General features: G+C 42.6%; 1 protein-coding gene across 1 annotated transcript in view; it reads right to left on the bottom strand.

Annotated features, from left to right (window-relative positions):
* Positions 1-17,794, bottom strand: part of CACNG3 (calcium voltage-gated channel auxiliary subunit gamma 3) — an 85,509-nt gene extending 67,715 nt beyond the window's left edge. The window contains exon 1 of the mRNA XM_061209140.1: positions 17,584-17,794. Coding sequence (XP_061065123.1) covers positions 17,584-17,794 — 211 coding nt within the window. The remainder of the gene's footprint in view (positions 1-17,583) is intronic.
* Between the last annotated feature and the right edge of the window lie 5,670 nt (positions 17,795-23,464).

Here is a 23,464-nt window from a genome sequence, read left to right as displayed (position 1 = left end):
AGAGAACTCAAAAACAGAGAAATGGGAACCCGCCAAGGGACCGTGTTTCAGCTCCCAGTGGAGAAGAAAAGACAGAACTAGAAGGAAATCTTATGACAGAAGTATGAAAATGGCTTCTTTAGTTTCTCTCCTCAACCTCTTGAAGTTTGTCAACAGAGTGAAAATTCAGCTGTAGAGAGATTCTCCAGTTTTGGGGTCTCAGGACTCCTTTACACCTGTGCAAATTATTGAGATGTTTCTATGGGTTAAATCTAACAATACTTACTGTGTTGGAAAACAAAACTCAAAAAATTTAAAAATATTTATTTTTAAATCATTTGAAAATAATGATAGACCCAATAGCATGTTAACATATGTAACATATTTATACGAAAAATAGCTATATTCTCTAAAAAAAAAAAAAAAAAAAGCGAGAAGAGTGGCATTTGGCTTTACATTTTTGCAAATCTCTTTAGCGTCTGGCTTAATAAGAAGGCAGATAAATTCTCATATGTGCTTCTGCATTTGACCTGCTGCCAAATGTTTTGTTGAGGTATATGAAGAAAACCTAGCCTCATACAAATATGTGGTTGACAAAGATAGATGAATCTGAATAGCCTTTGAAGATAATTGTGGATAGTCTCCTTTGATATTACACCAAAACTCGACAAGCAGTAGTTTCTTAACAGCCAGTTGCAATGTGGAATTTGAAACCATATTCATTAACTTTTTATGCTGTAGTACATTAAAATCCCTTGCTCTTTCTAATTCTGCATCTTGAATGAATCTTTTACAGAGGGATCATTTTTAACGTCATGCATCGGTCATTTGGAAAATATCAGCTGAGTTATACAGATCTTCCAAATCTGGCACATTACACAATAGAAAAAAAAAATTACATTCACTCACGGGGGCAGATAGGAGCAAAATTGTAATTTTTACTTGAAACCTTGAATTTTTCCCTTGGCAATAAATACTTTCAGTTGTTTCGTTGAAGTGACAGGCTCACTTAGCTCATTTTCGAGAAAATGTCTGCCAAATACCCAAGCCTGAATAACCATAATTTGCCTGTCAGTCGTCCTTTCAAGTAAATATGGTGTTTCATGGGAAAAAAGCAGCTAGTTCAGCTCGCAACTCAGTTGCACGAGTGCCTTTGCTGGAGACCCACAGTGGCCTTCGGTTTACAACGGAAGTGCTTTACGTGTCTTTCCCATTTTGTTACATACAAGGTTCAGGATTTAATAAAATTAATACCTTTTTGCTGCTTCACCAGGGATGTTTCAAAGTGACACTAGCACTTTCCTTCACTGTGAGTGAGTGGTGGTGGTGATGAATACGGTGAGAGCTAGAACCATTTGCTTCCATTGCTGTTATTCATGCTCAGGCTCCAGGAGTGTTACCCACCATTGTTTTTGCGTCATCTGTGCAAGTGTCAACATAGTGAAAAAGGCAAATCACATCTTATTAACACTATGCAATAGTTTTGACTTTGCAGACCCCCATGAAATGGTGTTGGGAGGCTCCCCTTACTCCTGGGCTTAACAGAACACATTTTGAGAACACTGGGCTATGACATCAGCATTAAGGACGTCAGTTTTCAGATTTAAAAGACCTGGAGTTGAATCTTCCCTCTACCACCACTCACTAGTTATGAGAATTTGGACAGTTACTTCTCTGAGTTCCATTTGCTCATCGGTAAAATGGGTATAATACCCCATAGGGCTCTTGAGAGGACCAAGTGAGATAATGCATACAAGCACTCAGTATGCTCTTGCTACAGTTATTTACTGAGTGCTAATTTTTCCCCGGTGTGGCTCAGCTGGGGGATATTCTAGAATACATATTCCCTAAGGTTTTGACCACCTTCATCAACAAGTATGAAAGGAATCGGGCCGAAGATGTATCACCAAAGATCATGAATCTTGTTTCCTGGTAAGGTCTCTATTAGCTATGTCATTGGCTTTGCCTCAGGGAAGCAAAGACTTGTGAAGGTTCTCAGGGACTAACAGAACAGTGGTATCCATGGCCGGGATGAATCCTTGCTGTTGGCAGAACAATGCAGATGGGCAGATTCTGTCTGATCTATTTATCACAGGAAGATGGTAAAAACGAACACCAAATTAGTACTTATGTGTGCCAGGCACTGCTCTAAGTGCTGTACAAAGAATAACTCTTTAAATCCCTATAACAACCTTATGAGTAATAATCCCCTTTTTATAGATGAGGAAATTGAGACACAGAGAGATTAGGAAATGCATCCAAAATCACACAACTGTATGTGGTTGACCTGGGATTTGAGGCCAAGCAATCTGACTGTATAGGCTGAGTTCTTAACTACTACACTGCACTGAGGAAGCAGGAAAAAAAGGGGGGGAGGAGTGATTTTTCCAAAAGGTTCCTTTCCCCACCACAGGGCTTATGTTTAAAAAGCCTAATTTTGCTCTAAATGACCTGTTAAAAAACCCTTTGAATCAATCAGAAACACCAGGAAAAATGAAAACTGTACAAAGCAAATACATGGCATGATTTTGAACAACTAGTTAAGTGTTAGAAAGGAGACTCCATCTTTGAATGACTCAGAGATTTCAATGACATTGAAACCAGAAAGAAAAACATGTAATCCTAGAAAACAACTTAGCTTTGCATCAAACATTGTCTACATAATCATAATAATGTTCAGTGGTTTTCAAACTCCAGAATCAATCTATAGCTCCAGCATGGAAGACATTAGCATATTTATAGAATAGAATGCAAAAGGAGTGAATCTTGACCATGAAGAAGTAAAAATATAACCAATAGACATGAGTAGGTGTGTGTGGTGGGGGAGTGTATGTGGACATCCTCATTCTACAAAGTGGGAAGCTAAGACATTCTACCCAAGGTGGTTGGAAAAAGAAATGAAGATTAATGTTATTTTTAGAAATAAGAAAGGTAATCAATACAGAATGTGGAGTGAGTTAGCTAAATCCTCACCTATTATGGCAGGAAGTCAATAGATTATAAACCAAGAAATAGAAGATAAACATATTATTTAGAGATGTGGATGTAACCACCAGAGGAACTGAATCAGAAATGGTTCTAAAAAAAAAAAAGCTTGCTCTGAGGAGTAGGATTTGGAGTAGGGAGGGGTGAACCCCCTTGAGGTAGATGCTTGTCATTAAAAGCCCTTCCATATGATTTGATTTTTAAAAATAGTGTGCATGATTAAATGTCTTAATAAATTGTAAGATACTTTTTTGAAGCTTTTGAGTAAATTATGAGTAATTTGACCTGGAAGAGAAAAACATACCCTTTCTAATCTCCTTGACAGAGTAGAGCAGAAAAACAGGGAAATGATATATATTAGAGATTCACCAAACTGGGAGTAGCAGTAGTTCTGGGGGTTAGGGGATGAAACCTTGCCTTGTCTATTTTACTTTAAAAGTTGGTATTAAGTATATGTTTTTGTATTACTTTTATGTTAAAAGTGTTTTAATTAAGAAAATACAGTAGGAAAAACATGCCACTCAAAAACATGACAAAAATCAAATATCCAGGATTGTCTGTAAAAACAAAAACAAAAACAAAAACAAAAAAACAGTTCAAAAACTTAAAAAAGAGAGAGAAATGTGTCATCACTCAATCATCACTATTTGTCTCCATGGATCTCTAGAGGTAGGCTGTTTTCCTGGTCTCTTTCCCTTCTGCTTAAGGATAAAAAGCCAGGGGCTCTGAATTCATGTCCACTCCAGCCCCCAACACATGGGAGAGGTCAGTTCTCCTCTGTGTGCCCTACACAAGCCCTCCTCGTGCATTCGGCAAATGTGTTTTGAGCACCTATTGTAGGCCAGGCACCTTGGGGACACACTAGCCCTAAGAGAACATTTCTGTGATGATTAGTCCCCCTGACTAATCCAGGACCCCCTGCCTTATGCACCAGGAGCATTCTGCACTGTTCGCCTGGGTGCACTCAGCTTCTTCCCTACATAATTGTGAACTTACCAAAGATGGGACTGTGTCCACTTTATTCTCTGCTGAATCCTTGGCACCTAGCACAGTGTCTGGCACACAGTAGGTGCTAAATAAGCCCTCATAGAGCAGGAGGACCAGGTTGGAGTGCCCCTCAAGTGCAAACCGCTTACTTCACAGCTCCTATTGCCTCTCCAGACTGAGAAGAGGGACCAGCATGGGAGAAGATGCCAGCTTGAGGGGGAGAAGGGGGTGAATCTGTGAGTCAGGAAGAGGTTGCCCTACAGGAATGATGACTCCAAGAGCTTTGTAAGATCTGGTAAGCATTAGAAACTTCCACGTCATTGTCATTTCGTTCAAACCCCGTTTCCCCATAATGAGAAATACAATACTGAAGACAGTAAGGGACCATGGCTTGTTTTCAGGTGAGGAAGGAAGGCAATGGCTGAAGAGATGCTATTCCACTGTGCCCAGTCTTAGAGAAGCACGAGGGCGAGGTGAGGCAAAAGCTTTAACGATTAGAGCTGAAGTTCTTGCCTGGGGGAAGCAAGGAAGGTCACAGGACAAACTGCTCCTCCTATCAAGCAGCAAATAATGCAGGTGAGGAGAAGACTCAGACATGGCAAATTCAAGAACACATCATTCCTGGGATTAAACTCTTCCAAAGGCTTCCAGTTCACTCTAAGTCCAAGTTCTTACAGCTGCCTTCTGGCCTCAACACCCTCAACTATTCTCTTTTCCTCCTCACTCATCCTGTTCAACCCCACTGGCTTCCTTGCTCCTTAAACACCCCAGGCACCTCCCCACCTCAGGGCCTTTGTACTTGCTGTTCCTTCTGCCTGGAAGGAATGCTCTTCCCACCTGGCTTGGTTCTTTACCTCTTTCAGATCTGGGGTTAAATGTCACCTTCTCAGGGAAGCCAAACTTGACCACACTGTTTAAAATTTCATCCCCCTTCCCCTCCCCAGTACTTCTGCCTACTTTAAGAGAGTTTGGAGAAAGTCCGTGGTCTTGGGCTAGGACTCTCCATTTCCTATGCTCAGCCTCAGGGACTCCAACTGGAAAATCATCGTTGGGGGTGGCCCAGATTGACTTTTCCTTGGTTCAGACCTCATTATCTCTTAGAATCCAACCCCTGCCATTTCCCCACTGCTCAGAGCTAAGCCATCACTCACCACAGAGTAAAAAAGCAGAAAAGAGCAATTATTATGCTGTGCAGCAGACCTTTGACTCAGATTAACATCATTGCCTCTTGATTTGATCTTTTTATTTTTCTCTAAACACTTAGGGCATTTTGATTGCAAGTCAGATTCATCTTTGGTGAAAAGTAATATTTTGAAAAACCAGGACTTACTTGATAGTACATATTTTAAGACATTTTAAGCTGATAAACAGCTAATTGGATCTACTGTCCTGTGATTTGCAAAGGGTCAAAATGATTTGTTGTAAATATGCATCTGTATTAACTGCTCAATGCCAAAATCAATTTCCACAGGTGACAGTAGAATTTTGTAATAGATGAGGTGATGGAAGGCACCTCAACAGTTACCCGTGAGTTTTTGAATCACTTTAATTTAGCTGGTAGGTATTATTGTATTCCAAGGTAGCTATGCATGATGCTGAATAGCATATGCTATGGAATATAGAGTGGTGGAAATTCCATTTCCTAAACATGCAGGTATCCAAATATATACAGAATCTGAAGCACGAAGAATGGAAACAGTGCCTGCCAGATCTGTGCACAATATATCCCACACAACATGTATTTTCTTTTTTCCTTCCCCAAGTTTGCACCCAGGGTATTGAGGGAATTTTTAAATGAGACTGTTAAACTACTCTGGATCATTTCTGAGGGGGAAAAAATGGAAAATAAGTGATGGACAAACAATGTTGAGATCTTCAAGTCAGACTTGCTCAAAATACAGGCTGCTGAATTACCATCCATTGTGGCAGGGATTATAGGATATATTATTTTAAAAGTAGTTTGTAAGCACTTAATGGCAGAACAATGATTGTTAGGGATTAGCATGGATTCACTAAGAGAAACTCAAGGTAATTAAATTACCTACTCACAAGCAATAAATTCAATGTATATTTATTAAGAATCGACTATGTGCCAGGCTCTTGTTCTAGATTAGTGGTTCAGGGAAATGTGATGGATAAAGAGTATTTGGATGGCAAAACATATGTGATAATATTTTTTACAACATGCAGGTTAAAATGTGGATAGATGGTGTTAAGTCATGCTGCCCCAAGCTCATCTCAGCTGCCCGTTTCTAGCCTACTCAGGCCCAAGGTCACTAAGAACCAGACCTGGTGGTACACTCGTCTATTCCATGTCTGGTGTGGGTTGGGTGCTCTTCCAAAATGTTTCTGGCCTTGGCTGCTGCGTGAGAATCAGGCTACAGAACCCTAAGTACGAGAATTATCCAACCCAGAAAACTTGACTCCTGCCTGACACAGAGTATAAAGCTCAAGGAAGTCAAATGAATGATGTGCCCAAGTCTAGTCCTCAGGAAGTGGGACAGCCACGAAGATAATGGCACCCTCAAGTTTGCAAACAAACACCCCAAATCCAATGTAGAAGATGCAAGAATCTCCAATAGTCTGCTTACCTGCGTCTAGTTACACTCTGGAAAAGAAACACTGTTCTTCTTCCAAATGATTGGTGTTACCTTTTATTCTTTATTTACATTTGATCCAGAGGTGGTGTTTCTTCACAACCTACTGCTATAATGTCTAAATCTTGCTAGCTTTACCATATCTTTTCCTTGACCTTGCTTTCTGGTTGTGGAATAAAAATTGACAAAGGCTGGGTTAATTATTTTTCACAATAGTTCCCGTCGTTGAATGGTTCAGAGCCAGTGACTGACATCAAACTCTCCTGGATATAGGAGTGGGCAGGTTGGAAAAACCCAGCCCAGCAGCCCTGGGCAGTGCAGTGTATGGCGATTAAGGTGAAGCTTCTGGTTCAAGTCCAGCCCTGCCACCACCTAGCAGGTGACCTTTAATTCTCTAAGCCTCAGTCTCCTTATTGGTGGAACAGCCCTGCTAATTGTACACTGGGCTATTATGAGAATCAGTTGCATCTGTTTATACTAGTGCTTATCCAAGCAAGTAGAGTACAGTAATGAAAGGCGGCATAGGGTAGGGTTGGAAACCCAGCTCTGCCTCTTACTAACCACATGCCCTCTGGGTCCCCATTCCTTCATTTGTAAAATGGGGATAATAGTAATGTCTACCTTCTGAAGAAGGCACAAGGATTAAATGACGTTTGTCAAGTGCTCACGTAGAACAGTGCTTGGCATAGAGTCTGTGCACGTTAAATAAATAAATAAATGCTCAGGAGTTAGCCCAGAAATGAACGTGCAATCTGCCCCAGTAATTGTAACATGGCACCCAGAAGGTGTTCATTAAGTGTTAGCTAATTATTATTTTACTATTTCCTTGGCACCTCTTTCTAGGGTTCTCATGACCCATTCTCTCTTTCTGCAGCTTCCTTAGAAGCAACCCCCAGGATCCATATTGTCATCTCACCTGCTTACCGATCCCAGGAGGAAGGGCAGATCTACCCTGGAAGCAGGCCCTCTCGTGCAAACCCAGGAAGTAGCCCACAGATGATGAGTCTCTGCCTTGTAAGGAACTGTCTTAAGCCAGAGAGCTTCTAGTGCCAGACATTTCTGTTCATCTGCATCATTTTAGAGCAAGCCTCAGTAGCCCATCAAAATGGTATTTAAATCCTGAATTCTTTCTCCTCCTTCATCTCTGTTTTTGTGTTTTTGTTTCTAGTTTTCTTTTTTTTTTTCAGTTTTCACAGTTTCCTCTGTTCCTTGCCCCATAGTGTTAATGTTACTTAGGGTTCTGTCAATTTCCCTCTTTGTAGTCATTGGGGTTTCTCGGACACTTCTTGTGTACTTGCATGTCTTCAATTACCATCTATGCTTGGATGATCCTAAGTGTCAACCCAGGTTTCATCTCTGTCCTAAACTCTATATTAGTGATTCTTAACACTTACGGAGGATGAGACTCTTTCTATAAAAGTGCCCATTCACATCATATTTTTCATGAAGTTTCATAATCATATGAACCTCATCTGTGGAACTATATGGATGAGTACCTCTGTCTAGACTCCCAATACCAGCTGCCTGCTGTGGACCTCAATTTCTTCACCCTCACCCACCCAGTAACCATGTCTGATAGAGTTTACCTTCAGTCTGTCTCTAGGGTCTTTTTTTTTTTAATTCCATCAGAACACAGGTTACCAAAGCTTTCTTCTCTTGCCTGCCCCAACAGATATTGTTCGCCTGTGCTAGGGGCTGCCTTCCCTAGAGACCATCAGAGGGGAAGATCTCATTGACTTTCTTTCAACCTCTCCATGGCTCAGAAAGAGGACAAGGACTGTCTGGGCAAAGAACTAAGTGAGAGTTCTTCAGGAAGGAAAAGAGAACCCAACAGAATACCTGATCTGAAGAGTCTATGATAAAGGCAAAAGGTGTAAGAAAAAAAGAAAGCAATTCAACATTCTTCGGAAAACAAAGGGTACTTCTAGAAATAAAATGTTATTATCGATTCCTTCAATGAGATATAGCAGGGATTGGCTAACTTTACTTTTTCTGTAAAGGGCCAGACAGTAAATATTTTAGGCTTTGCAGATCAAGCAGCAAAATCAAGGACACTATGTAGATATTAATACAACAGTAGAGAAAACAAATTTCCATAATTTTTAAATTGACAACATTCAGAATTATAGATGCTGAAATTTGAATTTCTTATCATTTTTATGTGTCATGAAATATTTTGAGATGTTATTTAATTTTTTCTACCATTTGAAAATGGATAATATATTCTCAGCTTGTGGGTTGCACAAAAATAGGCAATGGGCCAAATCTGGCCAATGGACTGTAGTTTGCCAACCCCTGAGATGTAATTATGTATCACAGTACACATACATCATTAAATTTTCAACTTGTAGAATTTTAGAGACAAAGCATGATGACATATATCCTGTTTATTGATAAGTCTGAACTAAGTGGTATATAAACAGGCACTTGTTTTATTTTGGCTTTCAACTGTGTTATGTCCAATCCCTCATTTTCTTAATGATATTTTGGGCAGATTTCATAACTTTACAGTCACTTTTGGTTGTTAAAACTTCCAATTGCCTATCTGATTGCAAAGCTGTATCCCTACTCCTCCCTCTTTTATTTTATTTTTCTCACTGTATTTACTTATTTATTACTCCTCCCTCTTTTAGATGGGAATACCTTCAATATGCTGTGGCAGGGAACAAGAAGGAAAAAAAGGCCAAAAGTGCCACTTCACTTAGCTGGGTGAGGTTGCAAACCATTATTGTTCATTGCTACCGTTCCTCCAGCTGACACTGATGGTCAGGTTCTCTGCACACAGGAGTCTGTATGTTGACTTTCTGCTGGAGGCACATGCATTTGTTATTGGAGGGCCCTGTGGGGCCTTCCCACTGCAACTTCCTTCCTAATGTGAGGTACCTAAGTCTGGTCAGTCTTTTCCAACCCACCTTGGCTCCCATCACTGGCAACCCACAGCCCCATGCTGCTGGGTCTGCGGTTGGCCCATACAGTAGCCTGTGAACATTTTTACAGGCCCTCCTCCGTCTGGATGGACTCAGTTCTGGACCAACATGCATGGTTTGGGAAGTGGAGCATGAGCTGATTCTCAGCCCCTGCTTGACCCCTAGGCCAGGTAGCCCTGTGCAAGACAACACCTTCATGAACATCATGTAGCCCTGTCTAGGGTCTTCTTGCCTAACAGGCTGCTCTCTTGGGTGGGATACTGACAAAATGGCTCAAGCTCTCAAGTATCCACCATAGATCCACTCAACTCAGAGACCTCTCCATTCTAAACAGGCGGACCTGCTGCCATTCCCTCTCTCAGCCCTGGTCTTGCCTCCCAGCTTCCTTGCTGAAATATGCACATGAGCAGATGAGCAGCTGTGCTGCCTAAGCTAATATCCAATCCAGGAATGAGATGCCAGTCTCTCTTTTTTCCAGCCACCCTCAATCTTTATGAATGATTCTTCTTGGAGCCACAGGTAAACTCACTGAGGAGCCAAAAGTATTGGAAGAAAGGGTAGTGGTATAAGAAAGCAAACTTGGGGCTTCCCTGGTGGCGCAGTGGTTGAGAGTCTGCCTGCCGATGCAGGGGACACGGGTTCGAGCCCTGGTCCGGGAAGATCCCACATGCCACGGAGCAACTAAGCCCATGAGCCACAACTACTGAGCCTGCGCGTCTGGAGCCTGTGGTCCACAACAAGAGAGGCCGCGACAGTGAGAGGCCCGCGCACTGCGATGAAGAGTGGCCCCCGCTCGCCGCAACTGGAGAAAGCCCTCGCACAGAAACGAAGACCCAACACAGCCAAAAATAAATGAATAAATAAATAAATTTATAAAAAAAAGAAAGCGAACTTCTCATTTGTCTTAGCAAATGGATCTTGTCTAAAATGCATGAATCAAGGACTACTGGTCAACATATTATTTAGAGGTATGAAGGAGTGAAGGAACCACAAGACACAACTAAGAACTAAGGCAGAAACATGAAAGTGCTTGCTACTTTTGCTTCCTCGTTGTACAGGTAAGGAAACTCATGCTCAGAGGTTTAGCAGTTTCCAAAGTCTTGTAGATAGTAAACAGCAGATTCAGGTAAGAACCCAGGTCTGCCTGACCTCAAAACCCCTCCTACTATCTGATATTCTTTGTGGCCACACATAAATTGTTAAAGGCCCATTTGCTCCTACATTGAAAAAGTAGACTCTGGCAGGGTCATGGGATGAAGGAAAAGAAAAACAACCTTGGAGTTTTGTAGGCTTCTTTTTAACCTCAGAAACATTGGTTTTCATTGCGGATACTTCCACATGTCGGAGTATAATGTTCAAATCGTTAAAAACATAATTCTCCTAAAATACACAGTGAGCTTATGTCAAGTTTTATTCAATTCATCAGTGAGGGAACCAGCAGAATGACAAAGCTGGCTCAAAGGAAGATGTTATGTACTTTTTTTCAAAGAAAAAAAATCTGAGGGTCTTCCCTGGTGGCTCAGTGGTTAAGAATCCGCCTGCCAATGCAGGGGACACGGGTTCGAGCCCTGGTCCGGGAAGATCCTACATGCCACGGAGCAACTAAGCCCATGCGCCACAACTAATGAGCTCTAGAGCCTGCAAGCCACAACTTCTGAGCCCACGTGCCACAACTACTGAAGCCCACGTGCCTAGAGCCCATGCTCCACAACAAGAGAAGCCTGAGAAGCCTGCGCACCACAGCAAAGAGTAGCCCCCGCTCGCTACAACTAGAGAAAGCCCACGCAACAAAGGCCTAACGTAGCCAAAAATAAATAAAATTAAATCTTTAAAAAAAAAATCTGAAATAATATCGTTACGTTATATATAAAACTGATTAATGTCCTAGAGGGTGAGCAATAGTCCACAACATTTGAGGTTATCTCCTCTAATGAACAGAAATCATTTGTACCTCTACTGAACTAAAAAATATATGTGCATCCTCCCAAGTTTTCGACAAGTAAACATCTAACTATACAACTGGGCCTGAATCTATAATAAAAGCTAAGTCAAACAAAGGTACATTCCCCCGGAGAAATAGATGACCACTTAAGTAAGCTGGTTAGATACTGCTCTATGACATTAAACATTAAAAGGTCACACTCGGGCTTCCCTGGTGGCGCAGTGGTTGAGAATCTGCCTGCCAATGCAGGGGACACGGGTTCGAGCCCTGGTCTGGGAAGATCCCACATGCCGCGGAGCAACTAGGCCCGTGAGCCACAATTACTGAGCCTGCGTGTCTGGAGCCTGTGCTCCGCAACAAGAGAGGCCGCGATAATGAGAGGCCTTCGCACCACGATGAAGAGTGGCCCCCGCTTGCCGCAACTAGAGAAAGCCCTCGCACAGAAACGAAGACCCAACACAGCCAAAAATATAAATAAATAAAAAAAGGACACACTCATCTTTTTGCCTGATTTCTTGTTTTATTTTTTTCTTGATGTGTGCTGGTTACCCACACCAATCATCCATGCTAATAGCTTACATTGGTCACCCAACCTTGGATTGCCCGTCATTTGCCTTTACTCCAATCCAGAGATAACATCTCAAATGATTAAGCAAAAAAAAAAAAAAAGTATTTTCAAGCTATCTACTTTCTAAGATGGGTAGAATCCTAGGGTCAGAAGGCTGGGTTTGTGGTAGAAAAAAGAGGAGTCCTTTCCATCAAGGATGACGCAACTAAGAGTAAGATTCAAAACTATTTAACCACAAGTAGGACACAAAACGAGCCAATTAGAATGGATGCTTCCATAGGGCTGGAACATGATCGTGATGGCCCTGCTGGACCAGGTTTTAACCTCTTACTTGGTGGATCTAGTGGATGTTTGAGAGGTTCCATGAAGGGCTTAGGGCTAGTGATGGGGGTTTGGTGAGGGACTTGGACCAGTTGTTGTTTATCAACAGGGAGGGAAGTATTTCAACATTTTAACAAACAGTATGGCTATACAAACATGTTCTGGCTGAATATTAGCCATGCTCACACCTCAACCTCTGCCACCTTCCCCATCCTGACCTGCCCCCAGACACAGTCATGGTCAGTCTCCCCCATCCTGTCTTAAGACTCCAGCCCATTTCTCTCTTCTATCTGCCTCATGGGCTTTAGGGTCAAGGTAGAAGAGTGGAGAGAAAGGAATAAGGAGAAGGTCAGGAGTAGGGAAGAGAGTAAGAGAGTTCTAATGCATTCTGCACCCACGTCCAAGGGAAGGTGCAGCCTTAAATCTAGGACAGGGGGAGCAGAAGTGACTACTTGGTACTGTTTCTAAGCTCTAGGGATATAATAGTGCCCCAAACAGACAAGAATCCCTGTACTTATGGAGTTTATATTCTGCTGGGGGCAGATAGGAGATGTGAAAATTATGAGTTAATATATGTGAAAGCACCTAGCATGGGCTTGGCACATAGAAAATACTTATGTCCTTCTCCCAACCCTGTCCTCAACCGCGTCTTTGAAGCTTCCCCGAAGGCTTCTGAACACATAAATGAAGCTGGAACCCCATCTGGCTGAAAAAGTCAACCATCTGGAGATTTGGAAATATGGGGGAATTTCTAATGACTGGCTAATTTTTTTTTCAGTTTTTCAGCCAGATGTTTGATGTCATCCAGGCCCGTCTGTAGCAAAAATAGCAGTTTATTGAACCTCTTTTTCATAATTTTAAGTTCCCGGTCCTAAAATCCTAAGTGGGCTTTCTTTTCTTAGTAGGCAATTTTTTAATGCATTGAATACGTGATGATTGACTAACAAAGAGCAATTCAGGAATCAAAAACGAAAATATCAGCAATTTGGATTTAAAGGAGCTTTTAGATAATTTCCGGGGCTCACACGGCAGCCCATGGGTCAAATTCAGCCGTAAAGTGAGTTTGGCTTGGCTGGCACTGCATGTTTAAAAAGTTAAACTAGTTGCCCACATTTTAAAAATCAGGAGATTTAACATCTAGCTTTTTAAAATTTGGAATATTGGGCCAAGTTTGGTATACATTTCCCCAGAGTAAAGATCGACTCAAGCCACGTAGTAATTGTTTCCAATGTGCCACAGTCTGCAACACTCTCTGTTGCCCACACACTGAGACCAAGTTTCAGTTACCTTATATCTTCTCAAACACACTCTTACTCCTTCCCCCACCCCAATATAACTGACGTGAGAGGACTGTGAAATGTTTGTTTCACACTTTACATTACCTGCCGAGTCCACAGGGACCTTTGGATTTGTTACTTCCTAATCTTATCTGAAGCTCTTATTTTAGAACTGGGTAAACTGAGGTCCAAAGGAGGAAATAACGTACACAATTCACGTAACTATCAGTGACAGAAATGTGATTAGCACCCAAGGTTCCTTGCTACTAGGCCAGTGGTCTTTCCATGATCTAAACACATCCCTTTGATTATAACTAGGAGTTCAAGAGGTTTCTTAATGAGAGAATCACATATTGGACATGTTCCCATTCAAATTCACACACCGCCATTGAAAGCCCGCAGCAGGTAGGGGCACTGCTTTGTGAATGCCTTGCGTGCTTTCCAGCTAATGAGTCAGGCATTCATTCTGGCTTCTCAGTGTGGGTGTCTCTACATAGGTCGATTGTTTTTTCATTCAAAGAGTGTCCTTTGCTGCCTCTGAGTTTTTGCCTGTCTGGTGGCTCCTGCCCCCCTGCAGAGGCTGCTGAGTGTTCTGGGATCTGGGGCTTCTGAATGGAAAAACCCATGTGTCAGGGCATTCTTACAAGCTAATATTTGTACCAGTAGCAACCTGTCCACTAGAGCATGAATTAATGCTCCCTAGCAAGTGCTCAGTGAAGCAACATGGCTTAGGTGAGGTAGTGTCTGCTGAGTTTAGGTATGTGACCTTGGGCAAGTTATATAACTTCTCCTGGCCTCAGTTTTCTCATCTGTAAAATGAGGCTAATACTTATACCTGCATCACTGAACGCCTTTGAAGATGAAAGTTATTTTTTCAAAATTCTTAGCACAATCCTAGCACATAATAAGTGCTAAATATAAATGACTTTCTGGTGAGTTATAGAAATGAAAACTGGAAACATCTCTTCTCTCACTTGAGAGACATGATCCTTCCTAACACACATGGTCATTCCCAGACCCATTGTAAATACTCAACATGTGTTGGCTTTAATATCGTAATTGCTTGGAGGAGTTTTAGAAAATTAAGATTCCAAGTGATCCACCACAGACCCATGGAGGCAAAGAACCTAGTAGTGGGGGCCTGATAATCTATTTTTTAAATCTCCCCATATGATTCTGTTGACTAGTTAAGACTGGAAACAATTGATGTAGTTTTCTTATACTTGAATATCTTTGGTGGTAGACAACTCATAACTTCTGAAAGCTCCCCATGCCATATTAGATAGTTACTTATATTGAGGTAAAACCTGTTTTCTTCTAGCTTCTACTTCTAACCCCTTGAGGCCACATAGAACATTTCGAATCTTTTTTCCATATGACAGCCCTTCAGATATTTGCAGACAGCTGTCATGTCCCTCTGGAGCATTCTCTTCTTTTGTATGAAATAGCCACATTTTCTCATGACTCTTAAAAAAGTATGGATGCCCGCCCCCCCCCCACCCCAGTTATCCTTTAACACTTAAAGGACCAGAAAAATGAGGATGCTAAGGCTTTGGGAGACAGGACATACTGAGCAGGAGATGGCTGTACACCTTCACTCCAGCAGAGGATGGATGCTGCCTACTGCATGTGTCTTCCCATGCAGAAAGCAGAGGTTCCTGCAAATTCCTTGAACACTTGATATGTTCATTACATGAAGGAAAATCTTGGCTTCAGATTTCAGCCAGGCCTATCTAGGTGTTGAGTATATGGGTGTACACATAGCTAGAATTTTATTGTGATTCATTAAAGTTTATGCATCTTACTGTATTAATACTTCAAAATGTAAAAAAAAATAATAATAACTGGGCCAAATTGCATGGAGACTGCAAGAAATTTTCTCAGAAGAATTCACCTGACCAAGAACATACCTTAGATTAATCTAATTTCTTCTTGATTCAAATTCTTACTTCTCCCACTAAGCCCACAGAATAACTGGGTGGGGTTCCAATTCCTTGTACAAACTGTGGGTGTAGGAGATGATGTTGGAGAAAAGAGAAACCATCAGTTGAGAAATTCTGAGCAAGGATTCAGGAATTTCAGGCCCTAAGAGGGGAGGTCAAAATTGGTGATTAGTTGTGAATTCCCAGGTTTAGGTCAAGGGGGCAGAAGAATTGGAAATAACTGAAACTTGGTCTACGTATGTGCCATTTCTGGATTGGGAGGCACCTCAGATTTTTTATGCCAACCCTGGAACCATGTAAGCATCGAAACATCCACCAAATCTCAACTTTATAAAGATGACTCAATTCTTTATTGTTAACATAGGAAAGGGAATTATGATATTTCCTTAAGGTAAATGACTTCACCATATCTGATCACAAATAATCACAGATATTAGATTTTTGTCAATGTTTAGGAAAGAATTTCCATCAGTACCTTGTATACAATAAGAGCTTTGGATAGTGCTAATTCATGACCACCTATTCCAAATTAATTATTTACCAGATTAATATACTGAGGATTGGATGGGTAAATGTCTTAGCCAAGGTCACACAGATAGTTTGCAGCATTACCCAGGTCTTCAGACATCAAATACAGTAATCCTTGTTGCATTTAAAGTAGTCCTTTCCTACCTGGGCTTCCCACCAGTTGCAAATTTGCGATGGAAACAGAATCAACTCTAGTAGTGCTACAGTCAGGAGAGCAGTTGTTCAGAGTGTCAGAACATGGGAGGAAGGCCAGGCAATGATGCAACATTACACTAGCAAGTGATGTAATAACATGATTTCCTAAGCAATTTACATAAATGCAACTTCTCAAGAAGCCCTGACAAATGCCAGCCAGTAGGAATGCAGGCATGGAGAACCAATGGCAGGCAGGGGAGGAGAGCACATAGGAAACACAGATTTCCTTGCTCATCACTATGACAAGCTTCACAGATTCCTCAGAAGCCTGAGAAAACTCTCTTCTGTCCCTCTAATCCAGTGCCTTCCCTCAGGCTCATAGGCTCTAAAGAGCTTTGGTTTCCTTCTCTATTTTTCTGTTTACTCCTACTGACATCCAGGCATTGCCCAATGATGCTGAGAGTGACTCCTGGTGTACTGAAAGCAAGTTTAGTAGTGAGACAGGCTACCTAACAGCTTGACATTCTAAAATTGGTCTGTCCTGTTCATTATAATTTAGAATGAATCCTCAATTTTTTGAACGAGAAGTGGTATGCTGTGATTCTTGGAGAATCAATCTTATGCAAATGTCATAGAAATATATTTGTTGGGTTTGCAGATGCTTTAGGAAAGAAGACAGGTGGACACCAAATACCAAGACTTCAGTTTTGTTTTTTGATCCCAAATGGAGATGTATTAATAAGTTTTCTTAAAATGTGTGTGTGTGGGGTGTGTGTGTGTGTGTGTGTGTGTGTGTGTGTGTGTGTAGAGGTTCATATATGTTAGTCTGGAACTGGTTGGCAATGGAAGTTCATGAAAATATCTAGTTAGACCAAACTCAGAAGAAACTGATAAGACTATGTTGAGAAATAAGGAAATAGCGCAGAGTGTGCCAGGCTAGGTCAGAATCAATCTCTCTCTCTCTCTCTCTCCCTCTGTGTGTCTCTCTCCCCCTCCCCCTTCCCTCCTTTTCTCCCTTCACCTCTCCCCCACTGAAATGCAACTTAAGCAGAGCCAAAGACCCCATCTCAAGCCAGAGATCAAAGCAAAGCAGTTCACAATATACCTAGAGATTTTAGATTTGAAGACTTTTTTCTCAACTGCAGAAGCTCCCTAGAGTACCACAAAATCTCATCTCATGAAGCTTATACCAAAAACAATCAACAAGACCCAACCCTTTTATCCCACACAGCATTAGTCTTGCTTGGAACAATCTGGACATCTGCACATTCTCGGCAATAATTTGAACTATCTCTCTTTCCCCATCACTGCCTCCATCTCCCCAACGACACACTGGAATAGCAGAATATCAGAAACTGGATTATTTAGGGCCATTGAGAGGAATTTGTAAATACCTTCTAAGCAGCAGGTCCTCCACAGCCCTGAATGGGTCATTACTTCTTCATTCTTCCTGCTGGTTTCATTATCACTTGTAGATTTAGTCCTGCACACACCTCTGGAATATAACCAGTAGTCCGTGCCCACTGCAATGGTCATTAAACTAAAAGCTGCGAAGGCTCCCACAGTAGTGATCAACATCTGGATTCCTCTGTCACACATCCTCATAATTCTTCATGGTACTCTAGATGGCTGGGGGTTGGAGAGGGAGGTTCAATGCCAGAGGGGAAAATCACTCTGCAGCTGGGTAACCTAGGACAGGCCCTTCCAAAAATTCAGGTCTCCTTTTGTCAGCATCCACAGGGACTTTGGGAAAGCTGGGATTTCCTGTCTGGAGCTCTCTCCAGTTCCCTGGGTCGCCTATGGCCCTCGGAAGGGTGCAGGCTCCAGGGGGTTGGTCCACATCACTGCTGCCTTCTGAGGGTCCCTGGGTTCCTTTCATTCCTCAGGAGCTTGGTAAGCATGAGGGTCCGTGCAGGGCATGGCTCTGGAGCCTGAAGCTGCCAGCTCGGTTTGAGATGCGCCTGGCTCCTCACAGCCCCGGGAGACTCAAGGCAAAGAAATCCAGAGAGGTCTATGTGTGTGTGTGTGTGCGTGCATGCGTGTGTGTGCGAGCGCGTGTGCTGGGGGTGAGGGCGGATGGCAAAAAATAGCACTGCTGGGAGGCGAGTCTCTGAGAAGAGCGTTCATTGCTTCCCCAGCCTCCCAGGAAAGCTCTCCGCCTGCTCCCGACACCCCCGCTCAAACTGGAGAAAAGACCGTCCCGGGGCGGGGGCCGAGAGGTTTCATTGGAGGGCAAAGGTCTGCGGTGCTGAAGGGACAGCTCCCCGCCTGTTGCCCCGCCTCCCCCTTCTTAACGCCCAGTTTTAAGTCCGTGGTGCTGAAGGGACAGCTCCTCCGCTGCTGCTGCACCCCCCGCCTTTCCAGCGCACGGGCTAGAGACCTGGGGTACTGAAGGGTCTGTCTTCTCCCCGCCCTTCCCAGGCCAGCCAGCCGGCTCGGCTCTGCCTAGTCAACCCACGCTCCGCGCAAAGTTTCGGGAGACCAGGGCAGTCAGCGCCCCGGCTCCGTAGCGCTGCAGCACGACCCCGTTCCTCCTCTCCCGCTCCCGGAAGGGTTAAGGAAAGGGGAAGGGGAAAGGAGCCCGCAGCGCACTCTGGCGCTGTCGCCGCTCCCACCCGACGCGGCATTCCCTACCCCCGCCACCCCCAATGAGCCAGGCAAGTTTGCCTTTTGCTGCGGGCGCCGCTGGAGCCCATTGGGGAAGACCGAGTCTTCTTAAAGGGGCCGGCGATTCCGGGCGACGGTTCTATGGCTCACTTGAGCGGGCAAAAAGTGTTGTCATAGGCACATCTGTGGATAGTCTGTCTCAATTTGGTTCCCCAGAAAACAAACCAATATGTCTACCCTCCTTTCTCTGGAGCTCTGGTTTACACTGGAGACAACGTGCTCAGACCAGACCCGGAACTGTTCATATACATATGATCATGTATTACTAAAAGACAGAAGGAGCTAGAAGTATGTAGACTCTATTATATACATATTAGGGATTTAGGCCGAGGGGGTGTGAGATTGTGGTCTCTGAAAACACATATATTTTAACAGCCTTACATTTTGGGGTTGGCAGTGGTGATGGATTCAAGGTGGGAGAGTCGTCAGATTCTCTTCAAAGGTCCCTGGGATGTTCATTTGTTAACATCCTTGTCTAAGTTAGACCAGGAGGCAGGTGAAGTTGGGTCTGCTTTCCTTGTTAGTCCAAAGTGCAAATGTCAGTTCATACCTGAAAGCTAGTGAGATGCTTCCTTGGAAATAGCCAATGTTGCAATGTTGCAAAGGATCAGCATTTAACTAGCTTTTTATTACTATGTATTCTGAGCACAGCGAATACACTAAGGACAGTCCACAGAACGCCCTTATTATTTTCTTTTCTTTGGCATGATGGTACAGATACCCAGAGGTCAGGTGTTTGGAATTGAGGCTGCTTGGGTTGTTTCTGCCGTCCCTGAGATGTGTTCATAACCAACTGTCATATTTGAATGTTATTTAACTGGACAAAAATGAGAATGGTGCCATCTCTGGCTCTCCATCTGAGAGCTTCTATCCAGATGAATGAGTAGCAGCAATGCATGCAAGAGTTCTCAAATGCAGCTCACAACTGCTTGGTGACTCTGTTACTTTTTACTTTTTTTTTTGGTTTGTTTTTGGTCTCAAGTTCACTTAAAGGCTTGGTTCTTGGTGTTAGATATACCTGCACATGCATGTGTAGGTTTGAATATATAGTCATCATGTGACTGTGTTTGAATGTTTACCTGTGCCGTGTTCAATTTAGTTATGAGTTCTGAATGACTGGGGATTTGTTGTAGAAGTAAAGCAGGTATGTAAAGATATGTCTGTACCTGCTTGCAGTTTGCTGCAAGCAAACTGCAGTAAGCCTGTTTGCTGCAAATGCATAGCTGTGTGCATTTGTGGGTGTACATGCTTAAGTATAGGTATAGTGTAGGTTTATGCACCTACATGCACTTACTTGCATATGCATGTGTCGTGGACCACAAACACTGATTTGTGGGCAGGAAATAGAAATACTGAAATTTTGCCACATAACCAAAATAGAACAGATAAACTTGGGGCCAAGACCACAGCTAGTCATACCCCAGAAGAATGATAGGAGGTAATGGGGGAAGATGGACAAGGCCTTCTACAAGTTACTTATTGTTTTTTCTTTCCTGAAAAGAAAAATTGCTTCTCAGTAAATGTCCTTTTTTTTTTTTTTTTTAAAGGAAAAAGCCATATGTAACATGGAGGTGAAGTTGGTCTTTCCTGAGAAGGGTTACTAAATTAGTGAAATTTTCTTTCCCCATCTCTGAAACTTAAATAATATGAAGTAATTAATAATGACCAAAGCAGCTGTTCCAGGATCTGTTTGTTTCTTCTCTTCTGATAGGAGTGAGAAAGGTCTTTTCCCAAAACAGGATCATGTGATTGGCAAGTCAACGGGCTTTAGGCTTTGGAAGAATGTGCTCCAATCACTCCATTCACCAGACGCACAGTAAAACAAAAGCAACCCCTGCTCTACCTCCTTGGTCTGTAATATAAGCCCAGACAGACAAGGTATGGTTCCCAGAAGGTCCAGAAGAAAGGAATCAGGTATCCAGGTAGACAGTGTGGGGTTGGGGAGAAGGGTCAGGAACTCAAGCAGATGAAGGCGACAATCATGGGCCAGGATGTGGACAATTTTTCTGAAGGAGAGAAAGGGATCAACATAACAAGAATGAAACTTTATACTGAGCCTCTGGCTTGGTTTGGCAGGATTATCCTTTACAACCCCTGCCCAGGGCCAAAGCTGATCACAGAGAATGGGAAGACCTGAACCTGCATCTGGAGAGAGAACACCTGACTGAAGTGGGAGTGCAGAGACAGGGAAGCCGTCAGTTAGTTCCTGATGATGCCTCTCCACTTACTAGGGGGTGACCTCATCCTTTCATTCAATTGAATGTGTGGGTGTGTGTACAGGTGTGCGTAGAATAGGCGGCTAAGCCTACATGTAAGTGCTCACTTTCACCACTAGAGGGCTCTTTCACCAGATCCATAAGGGACCCAAGAGATTCAAAGCACATCTTCCTTATAATGATGGAGCCAGGCTCTTTCTCTGTGTTTGCAGATGACCTTCTTTGATCCTACTAATGTGGCAGGAGACTGGGAGGCACTTAAGCAGTTTGATGTTTGATTCTCTTATTAAGACTACTTTCCACCCCTCCTGCATTGGATTCTTAGGTAGTAGAGTAGCTGGCAAGGTGGATTTGTGCTTTTTTCTGTTCATCCTCTCATAGGTCAGAATTACCCCCACATCAGAAGGGGCCAGTGCCCCTGAAAGTGGCTGTGTTATTTAGGAAGGAGTACCGGCAGCTGATTCAAGTCAATAAATGCTTTGTGTGAGTGCCTACTACGTACAAAGCATTCTGCTTAGCAGTTTGGAGAATACACAGATATGGTTCCTACCCCCCAAGGAGCCCATTACATAGTAGGGGATATTTTGTTAGTACATTTTGGCTGTAAATAGCAGAAACTCACTGGAGCTGGTTTAAGAAATTGGGGTTTTGGTATAAGGATGTGGTGCTGTTTCAAGAAACCTTCAAGCAAAGGCCTCAGCAAGGAGCTGAAACAAGGGAATAAAAGCCATCAGGAGTCTTGACAGTCACTCTATTTTTCATCTCTGTCTCTTTCCATATTTCTAGTTGAAACAGGTTGTTTTGCCTTCTCTACTCATTGATCTTCAAGATGGAAGATAGATTTTGAGGTTTTATGTCTCCTCTATCCAAGAGATCCACCCAGACACAACTGGGCAGTTTTAGCCTCAATTTAAAACTTCCAGGGGAGACAAACTGATTGTGTCATGTGCCACTTCCTGGCCCAACCTGCTGTGGTCATAGAGATAGGGTCGTGTAGTATAGGCATGGCTATTGGGACCAGCCTCTGTGAGTTGAGGGAGGGAGAACAGTTCTCAAAGTAGGAGGAATTTTCGAGACATCTCAAAAGACTGCTACGAAAAGTCCATGTGATTCACTTTTGGAGCCACTCTGATGATGCCCAGGCACTCAGCAGTAAAACATGATCATGAATGAGAGACAACATGGGAGGGCTCTGAAGATATTGGAGTCTCTGCTAGAGGTAGAACTGGGCTGGGAACCAGCTTCACCTTTGTCTATGCTCTTCTTCCAAGGAACATAAGTTGAAAGAGAAAAACTCTTCTGCTGTAAAGTCACCCACATGAGTGTAAGTTAAGGAGATGGTGAAGACCAAGCAGACATAGACCGAGGGTGTACTGTTTGCCATCCTGTAATTCCCCCTTGATGTTCTCACACAGTCTAGTTATTAGTTTTCCACTTTTAGACTCAACCTATAGAAAAAGCATTGAAAATGAAATATGGTTATAAAACATATCCTCATTTTATTACTTAAAATTTAGCCTTACTGAATTTCTTTCAGTAACTGAAATCCCCTATTCTCTCTATCACACCCAAATACTTGAAAGTTAGGTCCCTACTGTCTACAACAGTGATAGGAATTGGATGGTTGAAGGAGGGGAGGAATGGTAGGAATGCAACATCCCGATATTACAAAGAGAACAGCCAAGAGATACTGTCTATAGTTGATGGGAGCACTAGAGGCTTGTTATTGAAAGTTACAAAGATAACCAGTAGAGGAACCATAAATATTCAACAACTGTATTTGGAGTGAAATAAGTTAAACTAAGACAGAAATAGCTAAATGTGGTAACTTTTGGGGAGGGCTGGAGTGGGACCAGGAGCTGCTTTTCACGACAGCCCCTTTGATCCTATTTGATTTTTTAAAAATCTTGTGCATATGTACTTTGATATATGTTTAAAGTCAATTAAAAAATAAATGAAAACAGTAAGCAACATGCCACCTGTCCATCTTTCCAGCCACCTCCTGCCTTGTCAGTATAGAAATGCCAGGTGTTTCCTGTGATTCATCCATCCATTCCCTGTGCCTGGAATGCTCTCCCCTGAGATATCCTTCTCATAAGAAAACATTTATTTTGAAATAATTTTGAATTTACCCAGATGTTCTTTCTCATGATTCAATCCCTCGCTTCATTCATATCTCAGCTCAAATGTCGCCTTCTCAGAGAATCCTTCTTTAACTGCTCTAAAATAACACCTCGTACTTCTCTCTGTCCTCTCCCTCTTCTTTGCTTTGCTCCATAGCATTTATCAATATCTGACATCATCCTATGTACATATATACATATGTACATATATACATATGTACATATGTATGTATATGTGCCTGTGTGTTTATTGCCACCTCCCCACCTAG

The sequence above is a fragment of the Eubalaena glacialis genome, chromosome 13, assembly GCF_028564815.1.
Source record: "Eubalaena glacialis isolate mEubGla1 chromosome 13, mEubGla1.1.hap2.+ XY, whole genome shotgun sequence".
Classification (NCBI taxonomy): Eukaryota; Metazoa; Chordata; class Mammalia; order Artiodactyla; family Balaenidae; genus Eubalaena; species Eubalaena glacialis.
This window is presented reverse-complemented; position numbering and strand designations above follow the sequence as displayed.